The sequence below is a fragment of the Sminthopsis crassicaudata genome, chromosome 2 (assembly GCF_048593235.1).
Source record: "Sminthopsis crassicaudata isolate SCR6 chromosome 2, ASM4859323v1, whole genome shotgun sequence".
Taxonomy (NCBI): domain Eukaryota; kingdom Metazoa; phylum Chordata; class Mammalia; order Dasyuromorphia; family Dasyuridae; genus Sminthopsis; species Sminthopsis crassicaudata.
The window spans coordinates 670,608,340-670,635,143 of record NC_133618.1 but is presented as its reverse complement, the minus strand read 5'-3'; the positions used below and the strand labels follow the sequence as shown (position 1 = coordinate 670,635,143).

The 26,804-nt window shown below is 38.1% G+C and overlaps 1 protein-coding gene across 2 annotated transcripts in view; it reads left to right on the top strand.

Moving 5' to 3' along the window:
• The window catches only part of PRKG1 (protein kinase cGMP-dependent 1), a 1,273,864-nt gene that overhangs the window by 1,026,672 nt on the left and 220,388 nt on the right, over positions 1-26,804 (top strand). For both annotated transcript variants that reach the window (XR_012487204.1, XM_074297069.1), the window contains exons 6-7: positions 3,786-3,863; positions 8,670-8,764. Coding sequence is in view for 1 of the 2 variants with exons in the window: in XM_074297069.1 (XP_074153170.1) it covers positions 3,786-3,863; positions 8,670-8,764 (173 nt within the window). In the remaining variant the exon portion in view is untranslated. The remainder of the gene's footprint in view (positions 1-3,785; positions 3,864-8,669; positions 8,765-26,804) is intronic.

The following is a 26,804-nucleotide window of genomic DNA, read 5'->3' as shown; positions in this document are numbered from 1 at the left end:
AGCCAGAAAGTGCTATATAAATTCTAGTTATTTGTATTCTGGCTATTATTATTTTCAATGAAGTTGTCAACAAACATTTATTAAGGACTGATGTGTCAGGTACTATGCTAAGCACTAAAGACTATTTTTAAAAATGTACTTTTTAAAATTTATGAAATAAAACAAGATTTTTTATTAGTATAATAAAAATAATTGCACATAAAATATATAGTAAACTTGTCATGAACATTTTTTCTCTTTTTTCTTCCCTGCTCCAACCCCACTAGAGATGGCTACCATTAAACACAAATGCGTGTGTACACACACACCCACATATATGTAAAATTATTATTTATGAAATGTTAGAAAAATAATATATATATTTATGTTTCTATGCATCACTTTTTTCTCTGGGTGCAGATGGCATCTTTATATATTCTTTATTTTTAATTTATGTATTTAAAATAGTTAAAATGACAATCCCTCATGCTATTTTTCATTTTCTTTCATTTTTTTTCTTTTATTCAAGTCTACTTATAAAAAAAGTCTACTTATGCAAAATGCCTAATATGGAAATATTTACATGATTACACATGTATATCCTATTTCTGATTGTTTTCTCAGAGAGGAGGAGTGGGGAGGGAGGGCGAGAGAGAATTTGGAACTCAAAATTTTAAATAAAAATGTTTTAGAAATGGGGAAAAAACCAATATTACTATTGCTGTATACAGCATTCTTTTGGTTCTGTTCACTTCTCTCTTCACCATTTTGTCTAAATTTTTCCATGGCTTTCTAAAATCATTGAGTTGATCATTCCTCCAGCTCAGTGTTATTCCACACAATCATATTCCACAACTTGTTCAGCCATTCCCAATTGATGGACTTTTTCCCCCCAAAAAAAGGAAATGCTGTAAACATTCCATTCACATTTGGAATTATAATTACTATTTATGAATTTCCCTCCATCTTATTTTTACTCACTATTGTCTTTCTTACCTTCTCTTTTTATCCTACCCCTGTTATCTTATCTTTTTACCCTACTATTCCACTCTTAACCTCATCCATCCTTCTAAGTGTCCCCACCACCATCTTCCCCCACCCTCCTAATCCCAATCCATACATCCCTTTAGAAGTCCTTTCCCCAGCCTGTCCCCCAGTTTTCTTACTTGTCTAAATGTTCAGAAAACTTCCACACTTTTCAAGATGTACAAATTGTTTCCTCTTCAATTCAGATGAGGATCAGGTTCTAACATTACCAACCCTCCATTCTAACCTATTTCCTCTGTATTAGTTCTTCATTTCACACCCTATTTTAATAATATAATCACCCCTTTTCCTCCAATTTTGGTTTTGAGAATCACTTTCTCATACACAACTCAGCCCTAACCTTTCTTTCCATTGAGTTCTGTTGTTGTTGTTGTTGTTGTTGTTGTTGTTGTTGTTGTTGTTGTTGTTGTTGTTGTTGTTGTTGTTACAAATATCTGAAAGTCTTTCACTTTGTTAAATATCCATTGTTTTCATTCAGGATTGTACTCGATTTTGTTGGGTAAATTATTCTTGTATACAACCTCAGCTCTTTTGATCTTTGAAATATAATGTTCCAAGACTTATGGTCTTTTAGACCATAATCTTGCAAAATCCCAACTGCATTCCTATAGTATTTTTTTCCTGTTGCTTACTGTATTTTCTCCTTAATCTGGGAACTTTAAAAGTGGATAATCTGAACTTGAACATGATGATGACATGAATGGACATTTTTAAAAGAGATTCAATTCAACCAGGATTTATTAAGAAACTTCTATGTGCCAGGTATTGTGCTAGATACTAGGGATATAAAAATGAAAATGAAACAAGTCCTTTCCCTGAAGAAGCTTAGATTCTGATAAGGAGATGGGGAATAAGTATGGAGATAAATACAAAATATGTAAAAAGCTGATTTTGTGAGAGGGAGAAGAGGAAGAGAGATAGAACAATGCGAACAAAGGAGGGTCCCTGTAAAGAGTCTCATGCATGCAGTCCTGAAGTTGAATCTCAAAAGAACTTAGGGATTCCAAGAGTCAGAATCTTCTGGACATAGGAGACAGCCTGTGCAAAGCCCCAAGAGATAGGTGTCATATACCTGAAACAAACAATAGAATATAGAATTTGTAAGAGAGAATAACATGGAATTGGCCTAGAGAAAAAGGTCGTATCCAAATATCAAGAAGCTTTAAGTATCAAACGAACAAGTTTGCCTTTTACACTAAAGTCAATTCCATGTTAGTGAAGCTTTTTGAACAAAGTATCGTCATGAATAGACTCCAAACACCATCTTTTGCTCTCTTCTTAGATTGGATACCCTCTAAAGACAGAGCCATTGATGTATTCTTTATTCTTGTAGTGTCTGTGCAGTGTTCTGTACACAGTAGACATCCAATAAGCATTTGTTGAATGAATGAATGCATGATTGAAAGACTTCATAAATTAACTGAAGGAGTTTTTAGTCTACTAATATAATTCAGAAACAAAGGAGGGGCTGTCCATTTTCAATGGAAATCAAGTCATAATGAAGATGGATTATGGGAATTTCAGAGATAAAATGGCAAATGAATAAGATTGTGAGGAGAAGCAGCACAAGTTTACATATATAATGTATATATACATATACATATATATGTATATATGCATATACATATACATATATATGTATATATGCATATACATATATATGTATATATATACATATGTATGTATTTATATACATATATATATATATAAATAAATATATATATAAAATGGCATTCCATCTAATGGATATTATATACACATCATGGATTCTGTGTCTCATAAGAACAGTTGACAGTAATGTTTTCTGTCCCCAACTATGGCTCCCTGCTAAGTTACAAAGAAGCTCTGGGCCAGATGGTGTGGTTCTAATTTTTCAGCTTATATGCCTCCTGATCCAGCAATGAGCTCTCTCCTACCTCCTTTAGAGAAGTTTCTTCTGGTCTTAGGAGTAATAATTCTTGTTCTGGGAATATGCTGAGTGCCGGTGGCTGGGGCAGAATTCTAATACCTGACTGGGATAATCTGTTTGTTTGTAGCTTTCTTGTGATTCTTGTCTCAGCCTCTATAGACACAGGGCTCAAATTGGCTTCATAAAATGAAGGAATTCTCTCTGGCACAGTCAAAAGATAAAGAAAGTGCTGAAGTTTGGATTTTAAAGCACAAAATGAGTCCCTTAAACTTAATCTAATGATATTTTACTAGGTATACTGGATTCCATAAGCACATGTATCTTTATGAGGATAATAGGCTAACCAGATGAGACTGGCTATTGTTATTTCCAATGAAGTTGTCAACAACTTTTATTAAGCACCTACCATGTGTCAGGTTAAGTGCTAAAGAGTATTTTTAAAATGTACTTTAATTTTTAATTTATGAAATACAATAAGCATTTTATTAGTTAATAGAAGACAAATAATTACACATAAAATATATAAGCTAGAATGACTCTTAATGAGTACTGAAGTTTTGTTTTGTTCTCTTTATGTTAATGGAAGGGGGAAATCTGATTCAGAAAAAATAAGTAGGGGGATATGGATGTAATTTCTTGGGGATGGAGAAAAGGAGAATGGAGGATGATAAACAAAATATGAAGGAAAATGGGCAAGGTTGAAATGATTTATTCATAATTATTAACTTTATTGATTTAAGACAATTCTACAATCAGCATGCATGCCAAAATTGATGAACTTCTTCTACCTTGGTCAGTCTCTCTGGTGATGATGTTTCTCAGTTTTTCTGTTATTCTTTATATTTTCCAGACACACTATGAGAATGGGGAATATATCATCAGGCAAGGGGCCCGAGGGGATACCTTCTTCATCATCAGCAAAGGAACGGTAAGTTCTGATGACTTTTGATCTGGAACAGTGAAGGCCTCAGAACATGCTATTTTTGACAGGTTTTCCAGTATTTGTCACTAGTGTAACTTTTTCAAACCTTCCATCATTGAGAAAGGACAACTGAAAGCTAGGCTTCAGGGAGTTAATTCTGAAAGAAATTAAGCTATTATTTTTAAGACAATCAAAACAGTATTTATCCCTCTATTTAGTCCTGTGCTTAATAAATACTAGTTGAATTTGTTAGTGATTGACTAAAGAAGAAGAAACTCCATTCATTTCCAAGAAATAGGGGGAAGTTGGAGAGTAGACTTATATTAAATTATTTTTATGAAGAAAGAAAATAATCACCAAGTATTTATCAATATTTATCAAAGTTTACTAAGTGTCAAGCACCATACTGGGCACTGGGAATACAAGGACAAAAGGAAAACAGTCACTTCCCTCAAGAAACTTAAACTATATTAAGGGAAACATGTACACAACTATCTGGAAAATGAATACAAGGTAATTGTTTTTAAGTAAAGGCTCTGGCAGCTGGGAGATTAGAAAATATTTAGTATGAGGGGCACTACTTGACCTGGATTTTGAAGAAAATCAGATTTTAAAAGGCAAAGAGAGAAAAGCAGACTAGTATCAGATTATACAAGTTTTTTAAGAACATGTCGCTTTTAAAGAACAAAAAACCCTCAGAATTATAACAGAGAATTCTGGAACCAAGGGAGGATTCAGTTGAGTGGGGATCATAGAGATAAATCTGCCATAGTCAGATACATTCAGAATAAAATAAATGGGGTGAAGGAATGGAAAGCGTGGGATGGAGTGATGGAATGGACAAGAGTCTTCATTATGGCATTATCAGAACAAGGCCAGTGGAGGCCTATTAGTAGGCCAGAAACGCACCAGCAGATATTGTTGCCCTGAAGTAAAGCTCCAGTTATTCTACCATAATTATGAATTTTAGATTCCCAGAGCTGCTCTGCTCTATGTTCCCTTTGCCCCTGTATCCAGAGGACCAGAGAGCATCTTTGTGGCCACATACATAATTTTGTCATGTCCATTACGGGTGCCCAGAGATTATGATCATGATGATAGAGATGGGATCCAGCTGGTAAAGAGCCTAATTATGAAATAGATTAGTCAGGCTCCAGTGCTGGACCAAGCCTTCATTACCTATGTGACCTCTCTCTGTACCTCAGTTTCCATTTGCTGTGCTTGCTTCAAGGAGCTATACAGAAGTTGCTTAGTAACCTCAAAATGGGAGAGGAAAAGGGATACTGTACCAGGGATGTTTATAAGAGGACAAAATTTGAGTCCTTGCATTGTCTCACCCTGAAAAGGGAAGCAGTTACCAAGGTGCTTGAAGTGACATTCACTTTGTTGTTGCATTTCTTCTTATGACCCACCTTTGAGAACGGGAAGAAGAAACAAAAACCATAGACTGGCTTCTTTAAAAATAACATCGTCCTGAATGATTTAGAAGCAGCTTTTGAATCAGTTTATTTATTTTTTTTTAAAAAACAAGTTCTGGGAATACAGGAACTTACACTTACAGCAGGGCTCACACTACAATCAACCCTCAGAAAGCAGCCAAGAGCCAGGGTCAGGCATAGAGCAACAAGGAGATGCTAACTAGGTCTAGCACGTTTACAATGTCAGGGCCTGGGGTGAGCTGGCAGTTCTAGATCAGGGAACAACACAGGACAGAATCTAGAATCTAGAGGGAACAAGGCCAGGAAAGACACCAGCAAAAGGCTAGTGGGAAGGGGAGAAAAGCAAACAGAAAATCACGTGACACAAATCAGGGAATCCTCAGGAAGGTTGTCCAACCCATCCATGAACCTGTCACTAAGCAGAGTCAAGGGCGAGAACAGGAAAAGCCAGTATTCAAGACCAAGGTCAGCTCCAACATGTCGATATCAAGCCAATAACAATTCAATAAGCATATATTAAGTACCTGGTTATGTGCAAGGCACTGTGGGAGTCCCTAAGAAAAAGACAGGGAAAAAAGTTTATTTACTCTTAGGAAACTTACATAATAGGGGAAGGGAGAAGAGAAATGCAGAAATCCAGCATTCATGTAACTAAATAAATACTGGATAATTCATGGAGAAAAGGTGTCAGAAAATTCTACGGATCAGATCACAGAATATGGACTGTGACAGGATACGAGGCAAACTAACTCCCGGACTACTTTCTCTTGCCAGGTTCGAGCGTGATTTAGTAGATGGGATGTTGGACTTGAACTCAGAGGGCTTGGATTCAAATCTCACCTCAGACATTTACTGGCTCTGTGACTCTGAAAAGTCACTTATTTCCCCTGTGCTTTATTTTCCTTATCTAGAAAGTGGAGATGGAGGAGTAAGATGAGGAGAGTATCCTCCCAAACCCTTTCTTGCTACAAATTCCTGATCTTATTGATCTTTTTAGGGCAATGTCAGTAATACAAATAGAGGAGCGTTCTCTGTGGTCACTCAGAAGGTTTAAGGGTCCTCAGCGCAGAAATTGCATTAGGGGTGGGGATGAGGCTGACAAATTAAATCTTAGATTTTCCAGAATTGAAGAAATTAATCAGAACAAATCCTCTTATTTCACAGATTAATCAATTAGCATATATTAATTTATTCTATTGGAATGTGAATGTGCCTGGATGATGCTCTTGGTCCCAGAGGGTGTTTCCCTGCTCTGAGAACTCTCTGGGGGTGCTTTCTCTTCAGGCGATGCTTATGGACTGTGTACTCCTGACAGACCTGCTGTTACTGTGAGCTATGCTGTTGGAGGCACACTGTTAGCATGAATTTTCACCACTCCCTGAAAGAAACAAGTTTGTGGCCAAAATCAGGGATGTGGAGATTCATGTGGAGTGCCACTTTTTGAGTCTTAAAGGAGAAATTCAGTGAGAATGACAAATGGAACATTCTAGTCCCTTGGTCATTCACTTCCGAGGACCATGGGAGTTTGGGGAGGAATTTTTATTTGCTCCTATGATCAAAAAGTTACCTGTTCTGTGTAGAGTTTGCTGATAATGATGCTATACATGAAATGGGCTAGTTTCCTAAAGGCCAGCATCCTTCATCCCAGAGATAAGGCATGGGGGCTTTCCAGATCACAGGATCTTAGATCAAGCTCTAAATGTTAGAAATCCCTGAGTCTCACTCCCTCATTTCACAGGTGCATAAGTGAGGCCCAGGGCAGAGGAGCAATCTGCTTAGGATCATACAGATAGGATGTTTTAAAAGTGGAATCAAAGATAGAGAGCAAGAAGAGACTTTGAAGGCCGGCTGGCTTCCAGGCAATATTGGCAAAGCATTTTGCAAACCTTAAAGCACTCTATGAATTCTACCTCTTATTTATTTTTTATTGAGTTTATCTCTGTCATTTTATAGATGAGGAACCTGAGGGGTTAGGAAATTTGCCTAGAACCATGTACCTAAAACATTTTAGAGGTGAGAGCTGAAAATATCCTTTCACTTTATTTTATATATGGAAACTGAAGGTCACACAGCTAATAAGTGCCTCATGGAGGATTTGAATCCAGGTCTCTCTGAAGCCCAGATCCAGGGCTTCCTTCTAATCATCCCCTTCCTCCATAAGCCAACCAATGAAGCGTAATATTCCAACCAGTCTCCCAAACATTATTCTGAATCCTTACCGCCAACCTTATCACACTCACCTGAATCGGCGGCCAATCAGTAGAGCAGCCATTCGTTATTATCGGCCAACTAGCCTCCATACTCTATGTCAGAGCCTTTGGGAACCCTAAGAACCCTGGAGGCAGATGCTGTAGAACCAGGGGGTAAATTACAAGTCATGGACTCTAGCCTTTGGGAGTTCTCCCCAGAGGCCCATGGAGATCATGCTTCTTTATCAGCTAGGGATTCTCCCCAACCTGCGTGGAATTCATGGGAAAAAATGGAATGGATTCTTGCTCTGTGCTGCTTCCTGTAGAAAATGGGGGAGAGACACGAAGGGAGGCAGCTTCCTTTCAAAAAGCAATGATGAGGAATGGGATGGAAAGGCAGATGGGGATGCCAGTGAGCCCCAGGACTTAGCATTCTAATAAACCTGGCATTTCTTCGAACAGAAAGGAGAATGAGTTGCCTGCATTAAAATAAATAAACAAATGTAAAAATGGAGCCCCAGAGAAGAGAATTTCTCTGAGGCACTAAATCTGTTTTCCTTCCAGAAGATGCAGTGGGGGATGCACCAGGGGACCCTGGCCCTCCACATGGACCTCCCTTCCTTTGTTTAGTTCCATTTATCGAAGCAGAAAACAGCTTTGGCTCCGTAAAAAATGTCTCCTCTCAACAGTTAGAGAGATGACAGAATGTTGGGAATAAATTCGCAGCCACCATCTCCACCTCCTAGAGCATCAAACTAGAAATCAGAGTCACTAAGACTCTGACATAGAATTGTTTAGCATTGATGTCCGGGTCTTTTAATCCTGTTGTAAGAGTCAATGTTTTCTGGTGGGAAAAGAAGTTACATTGGAGTTGGAAGGGGAGATTCAAGTTGAAGCTTTGGCCACTTTTTTTCTTGATCTCAGTTCCCTCACGTGTAAATGATTATTTTGAAGCTTTCCAAACCCAAATCGATAGTCTTTTGAAAGATAGTTGTGTTTGTGTGTGTTTGCTGGAGGAAGTCAGATCCAAGAAATCTTCATGGAGGAGAGGCACTTGGGGATGAACTTGGAAGGATAAATGAAAGTTTGTGACAATCCAAGGTATTAATCAATTGTTACCACCAGCACTTGTGACAAAGTCTTTATTCTTCTAAAATGTTCATTCTCTTCTTTCCCCCCATTAGGTAAATGTCACTCGAGAAGATTCCCCAAGTGAAGACCCAATCTTTCTTCGCACTTTAGGGAAAGGAGATTGGTTTGGAGAAAAGGCCCTCCAGGGGTAAGAGAACACTATTATGTGGTTAAACTGGGAGTCATAATGAACTCCTTCCTTCTACGTAAGCTGCTGAAGGGCCAGAATCACACACAGCTGCATCTCTCACTTACAGATGTTTACTGAACACTTTACTGATTGACTCCAATGAGTCTTCCAAAAGCACGCACACACACACACATAAAAATTAAAAAAATAATAAATAAATAAAAACATTGACCCCTCATCAATTAAAAAGAGAAGAGGAATAGGAATGGGAGGGACTCAGCATTTCTATAGAACCTGCTAGGTTCTGGCAGCGTGTGAAACAATTTATGATGTCTAAGATTCCTTCTATCTATAGCTCTGATGCAAGGCAATTCTTTCTTGATGGAGAGAATCTCTCCTTTTCCATCTCATGCGATGGGATAGCTCTAAAAATTCATTGAAGTTAGGAATGAAATTGAATGAAAAGGAGAAACATGTATTATCTGCTTACTATGTGACCAACTCTAAAAACGGAGAGAGAAAAGGAAAATTCCCAGAGCTCAAGATAATCACATTCAAATTAGGCGTGTGTATATTAGGCATGTAGGGTATATAGGCAGGCTTGGCTACAGGAAACTTGGGAAAAACAATGGAAATCCCTGACTACTGACCGTTGAGAACGAGGTAATTGGGGTAAGGGGCGGGCTGGAATGTGGTTATTAATTATCTCAGGGTTGGTGGCGTAAGGATTAGGAGATGTCACTAATGCAATCAAGAAGGGACGTCCAGAACCCAAGGAGAATTGGGCTACAACACTTACTTTAGCTATGGTTTCAGCTTATCTTATTCCTTCAAGGATCTATCTGCTCTCTCCAATAGTAGTAGCATGTGAACTTATATCCTGATCCATAACTCTGATCCAGCTGTATTCTTAGTTCTCTGGGCCTGTGAGAAGTTAAAGATCTTACCCCTGGTCACATGGATAGGGGGTGTCAGCCAGGCCCTGGTTTTTCTGGCTTTAAGTCTGGTTCAATGGACCATATTTTGGGACACCAATATCCCCCGAGACATCATAGAGCATTCTTAATGAGAATTGTGGCACATTGGGTGGAATATTATGCTTGGAATCAGAAGATCTGCATTTGAAATTTGTTTTAAGTTACTCTCAGTGTGATTCAGGATGGGTCCCATGGAGCTTCTGTTTGGACAGTAGATATAGCTTGAATGATCCTCAGAGGAGGATGTAAAAATGGGTTGAGAGGTCATTGGTGGTGTTCTCTGTGTTCAATGTGTTGGTGAATTTAGCACTGCATTCTTTAAGAAAGATAAATACATATGTTATCTAAAAAGTTACTTAGCAAAATTTGCTTGAAATATTTTAATTAATTAGTACTAGGAGGCTGAATAGATAAGGCCATATTATTTTATATCCCTAGTTTTGCCACAAAGCATAAATTGCAGCCCTACTGTGAAAACAGAGAGAAGGGATTCTTGCCCCAATAGAGCTCTTGGAATCACGGTAACATTGGGTGTCAGAACTGAGGCCAAATCCTTTCATTTGACAGAGCAAGGGCCTGAGGTCCAGGTTATCCAAGTAGTTAATCCATTGTAGAGTCAGTCCCAGAACTCCCTTGAACAGGAAACAGACAGCTGGTGGATTTGGGTTTCTAATTCCAGGTATAAGACGTTTTATCTGGAAGAATTAGCAACAGGGGGTTACTGATCCTCAAAATGGTTCAGAATAGAAACAGGTTTCTCTTTCTGCTCAATTTTAAAAACTGCACCATGAAACATTGGCCATATATGTTCCATCAACAAGCACAGCTTGGCAATTTGTCCTTTTCCCTTTCCAGAATCAGAGGGCAGAAGCTCTTTTCTTCTTTCCCAGGTCACAGATACAGAAGTGTAATAGCCCAGATCGACCATTTGCTTCTCTCTCTGCAGTCGCATGCCTTTGAACTAACCCACTTGTAAATGTGCCGGACCCTCGGCAGCCTTGTGTGTAAACCTGTTGACATTTTATTTTGTGCTCTGCTTTTCATGTGGAAAAACTGGAAGAAATGTTAGAGAAAAGACCTCCCCAAAGGAAGGCACCAACACAAAGCCTCTTGGGTAAGGGACTGTGTCCAGGTGTATCTCCCCTTGACCAAGGCACAGCTATCTGTGTTTCAGGAGCTGGATCTCCAAAAGGGGATTAAAACTAGGGAGAGCTAAAATCAGGAGGGAAGGGGAAGCTAGGTGGTACAATGGATAGAGCACCAGCCTTGAATTCAGGAGGACCAGAGTTCAAATCTGATCTCAGACACTTAACACTTCCTAGCTGTGTGACCCTAGGCAAGTCACTTAAAAAAAAAAAAATCAGGAGGGAAGTGTCTATATGAGGAAAGCCTGAAAACTGTCCCATTTCAGCAGAACCAATTAGATCAATAATAACATATAATATTATATAATAATATATATTATATACATAATATGTTATATATGTATATAATATATTATATATTATTATATACATAATATATATATATATATATATATTATAATATAGTATATTAAAGTTTTGGTAACTATGCCCTGTCCATTGCTATCAGATGAATTTTAGTGTCATTAACACATTGACCTTGACCTGGAAGGGACCACAAATATGTCTCCTGCAACACTCCTCAGCCAATTAAGACACAAAGACTCAGGGTGCTGAAGGGATTTTACCAAGATCACACAGATAGAATTCTTGAGAGGTAAAATTGAAATCTAGATCTTTTGAATCCAATCAGTGAATTCTGCACAATATCATGTTGCTCTGATCAGATCACTCCACAATTCCAAAGCATTCAGTAGTTCCCTGCTAGCAGACCATGTATGAATTAACAAGAGCTAGAGAGCAGTGTGAGGTGTAAAGTGGTTAATTTTGATTACATTAAATTTAAAAAGTTTGTACAAATAAAACAAATGTAGCCAAGATCAGAAGGAAAGCAGAAAAATGGGAAAATAAATTTATAGACAGTTTTCAGATAAAGGAGTCCTATCTCAAATATATAAACAACTCTGTCATATCTATAAGCATACACTTCATTCCCTGATTGATAAATGGGCAACGATATCAACAGGCAGTTTTCTGAAGAAGAAATCAAAGCAATTTAGAGCCATATGAGGAAATACTCTAAAGCATTATTGATTAGAGCAATACAAATTAAAAACAACCTTGAGATATTGTTTTACACCCATCAGATTGGCTAAAATGATTGAAAGAGAAAATAACAAATCTTAAAGAGGATATGAAAAAGTTCAGACACTAATTCACTGTTGGTAGAACTGTGAACAGATCTAATCATTTTGGAGAGCAATCTGGAATTAAGCCCAAAGAGTTATTAAACTGCTTATGCTCTTTGATCCAGCAATACCACCACTAAGTCTGGTTCTAAAAATGATTAGGGAAGAAGGAAGAGAACGAACATGTCCGAAAATATCTATAGCAGCTCTCTTTGTGGTGGTAAAGAACTGGAAATTATAGGGATGTCCATCTACTGGGGAAATGGCTGAATAAGTCATGGTATCTTCTTGGAATACTGTTGTGCTATAAGAAATAATAAATTTGATGATTGTATAAAAACTTCAGTAGACATTCATGAAATAATGAAGGAGAATATTATATCCACTAATAGCAATAACGTCTTAAGAACAATTTTGAGTAACTCATTTCCACTATTCTCACTACCCAAATTAACTACAAAGCATCTATGAGGGAAGATGTTATCTACATCCAGAGAAAGAACTGAAAATGGATTTATACAACGATTTTACATAAATACAAATATTTGTGTAAATGGTAGCTATCTCTAGAGGGGGGAAGGGGGAAGGCAAAATGCATTTTTATCTTCATTATATATTTTAAATATATTAAATATATTTAAATATATATTGCAATTAATATATATAATGTAAAATAAATATGAAAATATTTAAAAGGAATATGTAGTAGATTTGCAGTTTCATCTGCACTCATCTGTGTTTCTCTTCTGCCATACTATGGAAAAGTTTGTTTTATATCTTAATGTCAAAATAAAAAAAATCATCTTGCTAAGCATGAGAGATCTCTACAATATATTTCTGAGATCAATAAACCATTAATAAGCATGTTCTATTAGCATCAATCACCATGTGGGTATAAATGAGGCAGAGCATAATTAGGTCAGGCAAAGGATAATTCATAGAAATAAGTATAAAAAACTAGCGTTTGAGAGCATTTTAAAAGAAATTTACCAAACATTCAAACCAGAGGAATTACACCATTTATTCTTTCAAATAGCAGTACCCCATCTCGAATTACCCAGACAGAGACAGAGAAACAGAGAAAGACAGAGATACACAAATCCACAGAGGCAGGGAGAGGACATCTACAGCTCTAGCCCAGTGCCTTCAGTTATCGCCCTGGCTTTGTTCCTTTGCCATCCACATCCAACCCTAGCTCTTTCACACAGGACCATGTTTCCTGAAATGATGAAGCAATGAATGAAAAAATGAATGAAAAAGATTGAAATGTTTACTATGTGCAAAGCACAAGAAGTGGTGAGTAAAGGGGAAGATAGGAGTTCTCAAGGAGCTCCCATTCTATTGGGGGAAACACAGCACAGATGAAAAGCTGCCGTTATAAGTCAGATGGAGAGATCGTGCTATTCTTAAGGTACAAAGGCTTAATGTCATTTCCACTGATTAAAATCAGGCCATGTGCTGATGCTGAATCATTGACAGACAGGGTTTCGAGGCTGAAAATTTTCTTTTCTAGATTTCTAGTACATGGGAGTACCTGCGTGAAGCATCAGCAAAAGGTAACTTCACAGAAGCTGATTCTCAGGGCAATAATTAAAGCTACTGGGCTAGAAACACAGCTGTCCTCTTTTTGTGTCTCTCTGTGTCTTTGCCTCTATCTCTGTCTCTGTCTTTCTGTTGTTCTATCTCTGTCTCTCTCAGTGTCTCTCTCTGACTGTCTCTGTCTCTCTGTCTCTGTCTGTCTCTGAATCTCTATCTCTGTCTTTTTCTTTCTTTGTATCTCTTTTACTCTCTCTTTCTCTCTTTCTCTGTCTCTCTCTGTCTCTCTCTGTATCTGTCTCTCTCTGTCTCTCTCTCTGTCTCTCTGTCTCTCTCTCTGTCTCTCTGTCTCTCTCTCTGTCTCTGTCTCTGTCTATTTGTCTCTCTTGCATGTATGCAATCATTGTTACAATATTGCTGCTGTCGAGAACACATTTCCTGCTAGTTCTGCTCACTTCATTTCACATCACTTCATATAAAGCTTCAGGTTTTCCTGAACCTACTCACTCAGTATTTCCCATAGCACAATAGTAATCCAACACAATCGTATCCAATTTGTTTAGCAAATTCCCAAGCTGATGCACATGCCCTTGCTTTCCAATTCTTTGCCACAAACAAAGAAGTATGACTATTCTCAAGACTCTTGGACTCAGGCTCCATTACAATCTGAAAGGAAATGGTGGGTCATGATGATTTGAACAACCTGACATGCTGCCTCCTCTCTCCAATTCAGTGTCTTAAAGCTTCACGGTTGATTTGCCTACCCTGTGTGTGCTCCACTCTTGGAACATTGACCTCCTCATCCCTCAGTTCCCCCCCCCAAAGAAATGAATTACTATATTTTTGAGGTCCCTTTCAGTTCTCTGATCATGTTAACTGAGAACCTCAACCCTGAACCACTGCTCACCTCAACTACATCCTTGTGCTTCCTTATCTTGTCCTCAAGCATCCTTGCACCAATACAAGAAAAGTTTTGACTTTTCCTCATTGAGATTGTATTTCATTTCTGGTTTCTCTCAGGAGAGCCTGAAATTTCATATTATCTATAGCCTTATGGGTCTTCCTGAGCATCTATGTAGTTATTTGATTTTTACAATGATTGAACTCTCTTTATTCAATATCTAATATTTCAAATTATGGTTTTTCCACAAATTATATATACATATATATGTATATCAGGAAATGTTTTTGAAATCCTTTTCAAGATATTCAGGAGTACTTTTATAGCTTCCAAAATGGGGAATCAGGTTCACAGCTCCCACTGAGGGAGGGACCACTGATGTTAATTTTCTTCACAGTGAATGCAGCTTTGCCTGGTATATTTAATCTAACAGAGCGCAAAACTGGTGTCGGCTTACACACCTGGTTCATATTTTTAGGAAGGTGATGATTATAGCCATATTATTTTTATGTTTATTGCTAAAGTTATTTCCTTAGGTGCTACAAAATAGGGTAGCATTTTCCTCTCAGGGAAGAACATAATACAAAGAAGACATAAGAAATGCAAATACAGAATTTCAGAGATGAATGAGAGTTTTGAACCCATTGAGTTGAAACCACCCCAGACAATACATCCCTGATCAATACAAAGGTGGAGAAGCTGGTGGACCCCTGGCTTTGGAGGCAGGGAACATAGATTCAATCCTTTTTTTAATTAATTTTATAATTATACATTTTTTGACAGTATATATGAATGGGTAATTTTTTAATAACATTATCCCTTGTATTCATTTTTCCAGATTTTCCCCTCCCTCCCTTTACTCCCTCCCCCCGATGACAGGCAATCCCATACATTTTACATGTGTTACAGTATAATCTAGATACAATATATGTGTGTAAATCCCATTTTCTTATTGCACGTTAAGTATTAGATTCTGAAGGGATAAGTAACCTGGGCAGACAGATATTAGTGCTAACAGTTTACATTCACTTCCCAGTGTTCCTTCTCTGGGTGTAGTTGTTTCTGTCCATCATTGATCAACTGGAAGTGAGTTGGATCTTCTTTATGTTGAAGATATCCACTTCCAACATAGATTCAATCCTGCCTCTGATGTTTGCCTTTTGTAAATCTTTGGAAAATCACATGATCTCTGACGTCCTCAGTTTACTAGTCTGTAAAATGAAGGACCTGGAGCATCTTTGACATTCTTGATTAAAGATATCAACCACCTCACAAGGAAGCCTTTCTCCTCTGAGATGGCTCCTCTGGCAGAAGAGATGGCATCCACAGTGGGAAGGGCACAGTGGGATCAGAGGACCAGGGTTTGAAACCATCTCTCTGAACCTCCATTTCCTTCTCAGGAAAATTAGGGGATAGATAAGAAGAGCTTCCCTTATCACTCTCCGTCCATTAACCTGGAACCCAAATTGTTGGGAAGATTTTCCTTATAGATATATAAAACCTTATAGATCTATAACTTCTATTCACTGATGCCTTTGGCAACAATGAGAATGATTCTAATCCATCTTCAGAGCAGCAGTCCTTTAAATATTTGAAAACAACCATCTTGTTCTTCCTCTAATGTTTCTCTTCTTTTTCCCCCTGGCCCACTGGTATTGGGTCCCCTAAAGGGAAAACATTATGGGAGCATAGTTCTAGAGGCAGAAAGAACTTGAAAGACCATCTATTTTAAAAACAAAAACTGAGATCCACATTATCTGAACAGAATTCTTGGTTCTTTGCTGTCTTTTGCCATGTAGGGCAGGTTCGGAATTGGCCACGTAATGGTTGGTGAGATTTAGAATTTGTGTAATTCCATGGGCCATCAGGATTGGCAGCTCCATCAACTTCACAGAATACAAAGGTAACTGTTGGTGGCAGTCGCTGCCTTAAAAACATTTTAGTTCATAGGGATTGAGAAATAGTGTTTTCTTTGTTTTTTTTTTTTTTTTTTTTTTTTTTTTGTTTGTTTGTTTGTTTGTCTTTTTTCTTATTAGAGATGAGACTTGGGCAACAAGAGCTTGAATGCTCATTTAAAAAGCTTCATGTTTCCTCCAGTGGTTAGGGAAAGCATCTGAGTGCTAGAATATTTTTCTTTAAACTAGTTCTCTGTCCCCTGCAGTCCCAAACATCAGGTCACTTTCCATGGTAAAATTGAGGAAAAGTACAAAAGCGATGAGCTGCTGCATTCTCATTATAAAGCTTTGTCACTCAATCCATGTAAAATCTTTCAGGTTCTCCAGGAAAAGGGGAAAAATTTAAGGGATATTTAGCATTTTTCTTGAAAATAGTTGAATATGTTCTCATTAAAGCTAATCTTCTAGTTAATGACCTACCAATAAGTCCCTTCTTCATGGCTTATAAAGTGCTTTAAACATAACATTTTAATTGTTCTTCACAGCACTCTATTAAGAATTCAGTAAGGCTATTTACTATCCAGTTTTATAGGTAAAGAAACCAAGGCAGATAGAAAACTAACTTGCTACCTCCCATGAAGTAGATAATAAAATCGATTTGGAAATTGGTACCCAGAGAAGTTTGTGATCTACCTTATGTTACACAACTACTAAGTGTCGGAACTGGAACTCCAATTCACTCTCCTGTTCCAAGCCCAGCATTGCTGGGGTTTGTTTGTTTTGCTTGTTTCAATTTTTATATCTCTTTTTCAACATTTTGGATGAAAAGTATCATGGGATGATGCTGTTTTCTCAAAGGTACAGAGACAATCCCATCCATTCATCCATTTGGTCAACGCAAACATTTGCCTCTATAGGAGGAAACAGCTGCATGTGTGATGAACATTAATAAAGGTGTTCTATCATATGGTTTCAGGAAATAAAACAATTTTTAACAATTGGTGGACAATTGATAGGGATAATTCTGACCATATTGAGGGGACCTGAAGCAGCTGTCCATCAAGGTGACATGTGTCTTAAGTATGACAATCTTCCAGTGCTGCAATTCTGGTGATTAATGTTTGGATAAATGATTCTGCCTGAAGAGCCCTTGGAAGTTACTTCTAGGCAAAAAAATAAAATAATATAAAATTGTAGCAGCCTGGGTGGTCTTTTCATGTCCACTGATGATCATAGATATGGACTTTAAAAGACACATTGGGAAGGGAACATCTAGTTAGAAAGTGGTACCTAAGAATAGGGTTTGGATTTCTGGACTGGAATGATGATGGGCTTTTTGTCCATGGATGAGTACACCTAAAGGCAGATCTGATCCTTCTCAGAGAGAAGGAAGGGCAAACCTCTTCCTAGATGAGATAAATCAGCTCTGATAGAACAGAAATGAATAGAACCAGCTCCACCCAGCGAAAGAACTCAAGGAAATGAGTATGAACCACTATATAGAATTCCCAAAGCCTCTATTTTTATACTCCTGCATTTTTATTTCCTTCACAGGCTAATTGTACACTGTTTCAAAGTCCGATTCTTTTTGTGCAACAAAATAACTGTATGGACATGTAGACATATAGTGTATTTAATTTATACTTTAACATAAAAAAGAGAAGGAAGGGCAAGGTAAAAAAAAGTGCTGTGACTCTATCTAGATACCAAAGTAAGTAGCAGATATAAGGTACCTAGAAATAGGAGACAAAAGAAATTTAAAAAAAAGATGTGTCTAGAAATGGTAGGCCCTTCTGACATCCTGTATGACCTTCTAATAATGACTTTGCATCATCATGTTGCATGCACACCCTGTTACCTTGCATTGGAAATATTCAGAAATGGGTCCTCTTCTACCTGACAATCATCAAAGTAAACTATTCTGTGGATGCAGGAAGGCAGCAGCTAGCTGGAAAACCCTCCCAAGAGCACCAGCTCCTCTTCTGCTTTGAAGCTATCCATAGAAAACTTTGAAAAGTAGAATTAAGTCAAGCTTTTGGGTCAGAATTTCTAACCCCCTCCTCATATTTCAAAGATGAAGGTGTAGGTGAGAAGGAGTGCCTTTATATCTCTATCATCTAGCTCTATAGCCCAGGGCCAGAGATTTTCTACCAAGCCAAGTGCAAACAATCAATTAATCAATAAGAAAAGCTTATTATAAGTCAAGTATTACATTTAACACTAAGGATAGAAAGACAATTAACAATCTCTGAGGAACTCATGTTTTAATGGGGAATAAAAAGGACAGTAACAGAAATTCATAAGGAAAGCCACTTACTAAATAGACTCGTAGAGGTACATTCAGAGGGGTACACAGGCAAACGGGAAAGTGGAGGTTTTCTGGTACATCCTTCTAATCAATTGTCCATTAGTAAATAAAGAAAACAGGGGGACCAATGGCAGTGTACCTACCCGTCTATGGCTGTACTGCTCTGCTGCCCAGCAGTCACCCAGACCAAAGGAATCTTGATCTCCTTCCCACCAGCACTGTGTATGCTGCATCAGGATGGGTCCATAGGAACATGGACTGGAAAGTCTCTTCATTCATCTGGGACTGGGTTTGCTCATCTGTCATGGGTGGTCTCTCACGGCTCTCGAGTTTTGATTCCACAGATGCCTGCCTAGCTGACGATAGAACAGACTCATACACTAAAATAGTGTAAACCGAGTCTTGCAAGTACTAAGTATTAGTTCCATGTAAATACTAGCAATTCAATGTTTCAACCAAGAAAAAAATAAGTGTATTGAAAGACACTGGAAAATTGTTCCCTTGATTTTTTTTTTCTTGAAAAGTGCATGAAAAATACAAGAAATAAGAGGTAAAAAAGGAAAGAATCCAGTAATCAGTACCGTGCAAACTTGTAAATAAACTTATTTGGCAGAAAGTGGGGATCTTCAGTGGACAAGTAAAGAAAAAGAGGATACTTTAGATCTTTACCATGAAATCAGGTTCTTCCCAACTGGGTTATCTGATATAAATTATGATCTCTCTGAGCCTCCCTTTTCTCATCTGTCAAATGTTTTTTGTTTGTTTGTTTGTTTTGTTTTGTTTTTTGTTCTCCCTGTCTTGTGTGGTTGTTCCAAGAAAAATGCTAGAGCAGCTTCTCAAGTGTGATAAACCTAGTAGGGAGACATGATCGGGTTTGAGAAGAAGTACCTCAAACAATTTTTTTGGTAAGGATAATCATCCTTTAAAGTCACATATTTTAGAAACCATAAGTCTAAATATTGTTTTTTAAAGTTATTGTTTTGTTATTGGCTTGGTTTCTGACACAGCCTCATTTCTGTGATCCCAAGCTATATCTTTGGAGACCAGAAGCCAAGGAAGACACAGTTTCCCTCCCTGTCCTCAGAGAGGACTCAGAGAGGAGGGCTGCCAAAATGCCAAAAGTCATTCCTCCCTCACAGACAATCAGTAATCAATCTGCTTCAAGGAAAATAAAGCCCATCTCTTTGTGAGTGGAATGAAGACATGGGGCAAAAACTGTGTCTGTAAACAAAAGCGAGTCATAGAAAGAATATGAGTCACTCTCTTAGACCATAAAGTCCTCAACAAAAGCGATCATGTCTTCTTCATCCTTAAGTCTACAGGATGACAACAATTGTGTTCCATAATGGAAATAAGGTCAGCTTTGAAGACAAAAAAAAAGGGGGAGGTGAACATCCTGTTTCTGATATATAGGAGCTGACCTACTCTTGATGAATTACTTAAACTCTCTAGGTCATGGTGTAATCCTGGAGAAACTGAGGCAAGATAGAATTTAGAGAGTTTTTTAATATTTTATTGAAAGGGAGAGATTGTGCTGGGGGCATGCTGCCCCCAGGGCTGATGTCCAAAGCATCCAGTGGAGAATGTGAGTTCTCAATGACATATTTATAAACAGTAGCTAAACAAAAGCAGGGGAGTGGAGTCCAAACTCTAGGAGTGGGAATCTCCAGGCAGGAACCATCAACTTGGCTCTGACAGGCTGGGGGAAAGGACCATAAATTCTAACAAACTGGAAGTTAAAGAGATGTCCAGTTTAGAGCCAGAAAGTCTGCACTCTCCCTTATCTCGAGTTTACACATTGAGAATTTATAACTTTACAGTAAACCCTGAGTTATATCAGTCTTAATGAAAGGAAATGGAGGGGGGTTAAAACTAAGGGGATTGAGGCAGAACAATTAGGAAAATCTAGGCAGAAAAATTTAGGGAAACTGAGGCAGGACCAATTAGGGAAATTGAGACAGAACACTTAGGGAAACTGAGGCAGAACAATTTAGGGAAAATGAGGCAGGACAATAAAAGGGAACCATGGCACAACAATAGGGGGGTAAAACTATAAATTAGAAAGACTTTTATTTGCCTCACAGGATGGATTTCCCCAGTGTTGTATTCTGTACCATGATGAAACCACAGATAGAAAGGTTAGAAAGAGATAATCCCCAGAGCAACTAATACAGTAAGTAGCATGGTGTCTAGGACAAGGTAAATGCTTCATAAAAATCTGTTGATTGAGCCATTGATTGGTATTGGCAGATTCTTAAATAATTGAATGAGACGAATTTAAATTTCTTTATAAAATGTATATACTATTACTTGTGATGATGATAGCTGACATTTTTATAAGTCCTTTAAGGTTTGCAAAATTTTTTTTATATAAGATGCCTCATTTGATCCTCAAAAGCCATCTCATAAAATTATTTTGAGAAAAAAATACTTTGAGATCAGTAATTATTTCATACTTTAATTTATCATGTGCCCATTCCCTCCCATGATGTGGATTGCAGTCCATCTATATCTATCCATTCCATGTTACTTTGTTCTTCTGCAGTTCTGCTTCAGAGTGTTCTCTCCCACCCAGAAAGGTTTTTTTCTAGATCTCCTGGTACCTGTGGATACCAAGGAAACCCTCAGTCCCTTCATTGCTTATCCTTTTTTCTCGTGAATTACCTAGGTTTTTCTTTCACTGTCCATACATTTCTTTAATGGTATACATTAACCCACTTTTCTTGATCAGTTCCTAATTTACAAAGAATCATAGACCATTCATACCTAAAATGTGCTTTTTTCCCCACTATGTTTTGACTGATCCTCAACCTCATCTCCTCCTTGACAGGGATTATCCTTGACGTTCCATCATACACCCTCATAGGAAGAATACTGATGCTAAAAGATAGATCAAAGAGAAGCCTAGGGATATATTGTTAAAGCTTATTTTCTCCATTTGCTCCTCCTCTTTATTTCCGAGTCTAGCTCATTGTCCTTGTACATTGTCTGACCAAGACAAAGGATCAACTTTATGGGTTGTCTATTTAACTGAATAATAAATTTCTTCATCAATCTCATTTTCCCATATGGGTGGTGATAATAAATATTATTTAGGAGCCTTTGGCTGGCTCAGTTAAGATGATGTCATCTGAAAATGGGTGTCTAAAAAAAGTCACTTCTGTTCAATCTCTGTTCTGGCTCTCCACTGTGATGTTGACCCTTTTTTCCCAATATTTTTGTTTTACTTGACATTCATAATGAAGTACTACTGGCTTTATTCAGCCCATCTTACTGAGGAGTAAATTGAAGCTATGAGAGCTAAAAACTACTTATGTCAGGGTCATACAGCTGGTAAATATTAAAGATTAAAGGCAGAAATTGAAACTAGGTCCATCCACTCACTTAAAATGTGGAAATAGTTATTGCTCGCTATCATTTCTCTTCTTCTTTTCCCTTCTCCTCCTTTTCTCTACTTTTTTTACTACTTCTATCTGAATTCATCATCATCATTCAGCACACTATTTTTTTTTTACATCTCACTGCCTTCCTGGTCAAAATGCCCGATAACAACATCTAATTTTGTCTCTTCTGCTTAAATCAAAGCAGTTCCTGTAGCTTAGGATGTTGCCTCTTACCTCTTGCTTTTGCTTGGTCTTTCCTCTGAGCCCAGGGTACATGTGTTCCCATCTCATCTCTACCTTTCATAATCATTATCTTCCTTTACAGCCCAGACCTAGCATTGTCTCCTCAGACTTCCCTACTACAAAGTATTTTATTCTTCCTTAGATGTTCTAGTGCCCTTCTTCTAGATCTGTCCTTTGCCTCATCCATCAACCACAACCTTGTGTTATAACATATGCTATGCATGTTTCTCTTATCCCTCAAAGGCAAGGAATATATACTTCTAGAAAATAGAGATATTGTTGTTGTTTTTTTTCCTGATGGTTGTATGAGACCTTTTCCATCTTAGTGGTCTTAAGCTCATATGTTAAGACCATAAAGGAACTGTGCCATCCATCCATCTTCTACAACTTGCTCATTTTATTAGAAAACTGGGACTCAAACAGGTTAAGAAAAATAACTCAAGTGGAAAGTGTCAGAGGCAGTATTTGAAGTCTGTACCTTTCTCTGACTAAATAGTACTTAATAAATGTGCAATGAGTAAATTGAATTAGAAGATGAGAAGATATAACTTTTCACAGTTTATTCAGGCACAAACAAACCAATTCCAAGGAGAGAGAGACAGAAACACAGAAACAGAAACAGAAGGAGAGAGAGAGAGAGAGAGAGAGAGAGAGAGAGAGAGAGAGAGAGAGAGAGAGAGAGAGAGAGAGAGAGAGAAACAGAAAGATACAGAGAGAAACAGAAAGATACAGAGAGAAACAGAAAGATACAGAGAGAAACAGAAAGATACAGAGAGAAACAGAAAGATACAGAGAGAAACAGAAACACGGGAGAGAGGGAAAGTAGGAAAGAGGGAGAGAGAAAGAGAAAAGAAAGATAGAAGGAGAAAGAGAGAGAAAGAGAGAGAGATACAGAGAGAAGCAGAAACACAGGAGGGAGGAAAGTGGGAAAGAGGGAGAGAGAAAGATAGAAGGAGAAAGAGAGAGACAGAGACAGAGAAACAGACACAGAGAGGAGAGAAACAGAGAGAGAAAAAAAAAAACAGAGAGACAGAGAATATGACTCTTCCTTCATCCTTGGCTTTTTCTTCTTTTTTGTTAAAAAAAATGATTAGTTGAAATTGATTATGTAAAATCACCACTTTCTGTTGTTGTGTAGCAAGGGCTGCCTGACAGGCTCAAGTATGAGATTTATGAGCAGCAAGCGGAAAACAAAATATATTTCTTCAGTAGCTGCACAGGCCTAACCAATGCGTTTTGCCTCAAGACTTCTTGGATGGATGTGAAATTGCCTAGGAAATTAGATGTAGATTTATTTTGTGTTAATCCTGAGCAAAAAGAATATGTTACAGTCCAGTGACATTCATAAATATTGCTCCTACTAGAAGGAGCTGCGGAATATGTGCCGGGGCTGGAAGATCAGTGGACACTCAGACAGAGATCTTTTGTTGCTGGTCTCTTGTCTTGTGGCTGGGCTGAATTTCAAATAGCCATTTTGCATTTCAAATCCATGTTTACATAAAATGCATAATAATGAAAACCTTCTTTGATATTTCTGGACTCTAAAGAATCTCGCAGATAGAAATTCCCTGAACAAAACCTTTTTGGTGTTCCAGGAGAAAATAAAAAGACTGCTTTTAATAGGATTTCCTCATAAAACCCTCTTTACAAGGAGTCCATTAGAAGATAATTAGAAGTACATTACAGATGCCTGAATAACTGATATATGCTTTATTTAAATAGTCCGTCGGAAGCTTTCTTACCGCTGTAGAATTGGATAAAAGCCGTTTCATTTCTACAACATACTGATATGAACATCTAAACAATTAAAATAAAGCCTTGGAAGTCTGAAAAAAAAATGAACATTCTTAGATGCACTAATTTTATTGACAGTATTAAGCCATTTACAGCAACTGATTATTAAATTGGATACAAGGACATATTATCTATTGACTTCAGAAAATTTTTGTGTTCCTTTTTATTTCTTTTTTTGCTAGGGATAATTATGTGTCTGTAGTGGCAACCAAACAGAGGAGATAATTAGAGTTAGAAAGGCATTGCTTTACATTTGATTTCTGTTATTGTTTACTGGTATCTGACTCTGTCATCCTCGGGGATTTTCTTGGCAATGATAGTGCAGTAGCTTGACATTTCCTTCTCTGATTTTATAGGGCAAAGTTGCAGCTAGTAAGTGTCTGAGCTGGGATTTGAACTCTGGGCTTTCTTACTCCAAGATCAATGCTCTGTGCACGCTGCCGCCACCTAGCGGCTAATGTAGGCTAGACCACAAGATCATATGCTTAGAGGTAGCTGGCACCTCGTGGCACCAAGTCCAACCTCTCCTTTTTACATACAAGAAAGCAGAGGCTCAGAAGGACAACGTAGCTAGTCCAGGGTCACACAAAAGCACCAAATGCCAGAGTGAGATTTGAACCCAGCTCCACAGTGGCCCATTGGAAAGAGTACTGAGCCTGGAGTCCAGCTTCAGACACTGATAAGCTGTGTGATTCTGGACAAGACATTTAACCTCTCTCTGCCTCAGTTCCCCCAGCTGCAAATTTGGCTAATAATAAATAACACTAATGTCAGGGTTTATAGCTACTCAGATAACATTCATAAAACACTTAGCACAGTATATGGAAAATAGTAGGCAATTCATAAAAACTCCTGTCCTTTCTTCTTCTGTCTCTCTTTTCCTTCCTTCCTTCTTTCTTTCCTCCCTCCTTTTCTTCCTTCTCCCTTCTTTTCTTCCTCCCTTTCTTCCTTCCTCCCTTCTTTCTTTTCTCTCTCCTTCCTTCCTCCCTTCCTTTCTTCTTTCCTTCTTTCTTTTCTTCCTCCCTTTCTTCCTTTTCTTCCTTCCTTCTTTCTTTCTTTCCTCCCTCCCTTTCTTCCTTCCTCCCTTCTTTCCTTTCTCTCTCCTTCCTTCCCTTCTCCCTCCTTTTCTTCCTTCCTCCCTTCTTTCCTTTCTCTCTCCTTCCTTCCTCCCTTCCTTTCTTCTTTCCTTCTTTCTTTTCTTCCTCCCTTTCTTCCTTTTCTTCCTTCCTTCTTTCTTTCTTTCCTCCCTCCCTTTCTTCCTTCCTCCCTTCTTTCCTTTCTCTCTCCTTCCTTCCCTTCTCCCTCCTTTTCTTCATTCCTCCCTTCTTTCCTTTCTCTCTCCTTCCTTCCTCCCTTCCTTTCTTCTTTCCTTCTTTTCTTCCTCCCTTTCTTCCTTTTCTTCCCTCCTTCTTTCTTTCTTTCCTCCCTCCCTTTCTTCCTTCCTCCCTTCTTTCCTTTCTCTCTCCTTCCTTCCCTTCTCCCTCCTTTTCTTCCTTCCTCCCTTCTTTCCTTTCTCTCTCCTTCCTTCCTCCCTTCCTTTCTTCTTTCCTTCTTTCTTTTCTTCCTCCCTTTCTTCCTTTTCTTCCTTCCTTCTTTCTTTCTTTCCTCCCTCCCTTTCTTCCTTCCTCCCTTCTTTCCTTTCTCTCTCCTTCCTTCCCTTCTCCCTCCTTTTCTTCATTCCTCCCTTCTTTCCTTTCTCTCTCCTTCCTTCCTCCCTTCCTTTCTTCTTTCCTTCTTTCTTTTCTTCCTCCCTTTCTTCCTTTTCTTCCTTCCTTCTTTCTTTCTTTCCTCCCTCCCTTTCTTCCTTCCTCCCTTCTTTCCTTTCTCTCTCCTTCCTTCCCTTCTCCCTCCTTTTCTTCATTCCTCCCTTCTTTCCTTTCTCTCTCCTTCCTTCCTCCCTTCCTTTCTTCTTTCCTTCTTTCTTTTCTTCCTCCCTTTCTTCCTTTTCTTCCTTCCTTCTTTCTTTCTTTCCTCCCTCCCTTTCTTCCTTCCTCCCTTCTTTCCTTTCTCTCTCCTTCCTTCCCTTCTCCCTCCTTTTCTTCATTCCTCCCTTCTTTCCTTTCTCTCTCCTTCCTTCCTCCCTTCCTTTCTTCTTTCCTTCTTTCTTTTCTTCCTCCCTTTCTTCCTTTTCTTCCTTCCTTCTTTCTTTCTTTCCTCCCTCCCTTTCTTCCTTCCTCCCTTCTTTCCTTTCTCTCTCCTTCCTTCCCTTCTCCCTCCCTTTCTTCTTTCCTCCACTCCTTCTTTCTTTTCTCCCTCCCTTTTTTCCTCCCTTCCTTCCTTTCTTCTTCCTTCCTTCCTTCTTGCCTTCTTTCTTTCCCCACCCTGGTAGATCACTTAACTTATCTGAGGATATTGCCAATTGCTAAAATTATTCATTAAGTCAGAAAAAGTTGTTTTGATAGAGAGAAGTCCTATACTAGAAGTATTTAATACTACTTTTTACTGATGAAATCACTCATCTTTCATGTGTTCACATAAATGCGTGCACACACACACACACACGATTGATACATGGCAGACATGAACAGGTGGCAAACCACTCTAAACAAAGAATCATAAAGGATAAGAAACAAGAATATATTCACACTCATAAATGTGGTTCATAACTATTCTAGAAAGAGCTGCTGTGCAGCAAAAGTTTATTCTACCATGTGATACATTACTATGTAATTTTCCAATTTTTCAAGTAAATCATTACCACTAACATTTAGAGTATGTAAAGCTATGGGGTGATATGTCCAAGGAAATA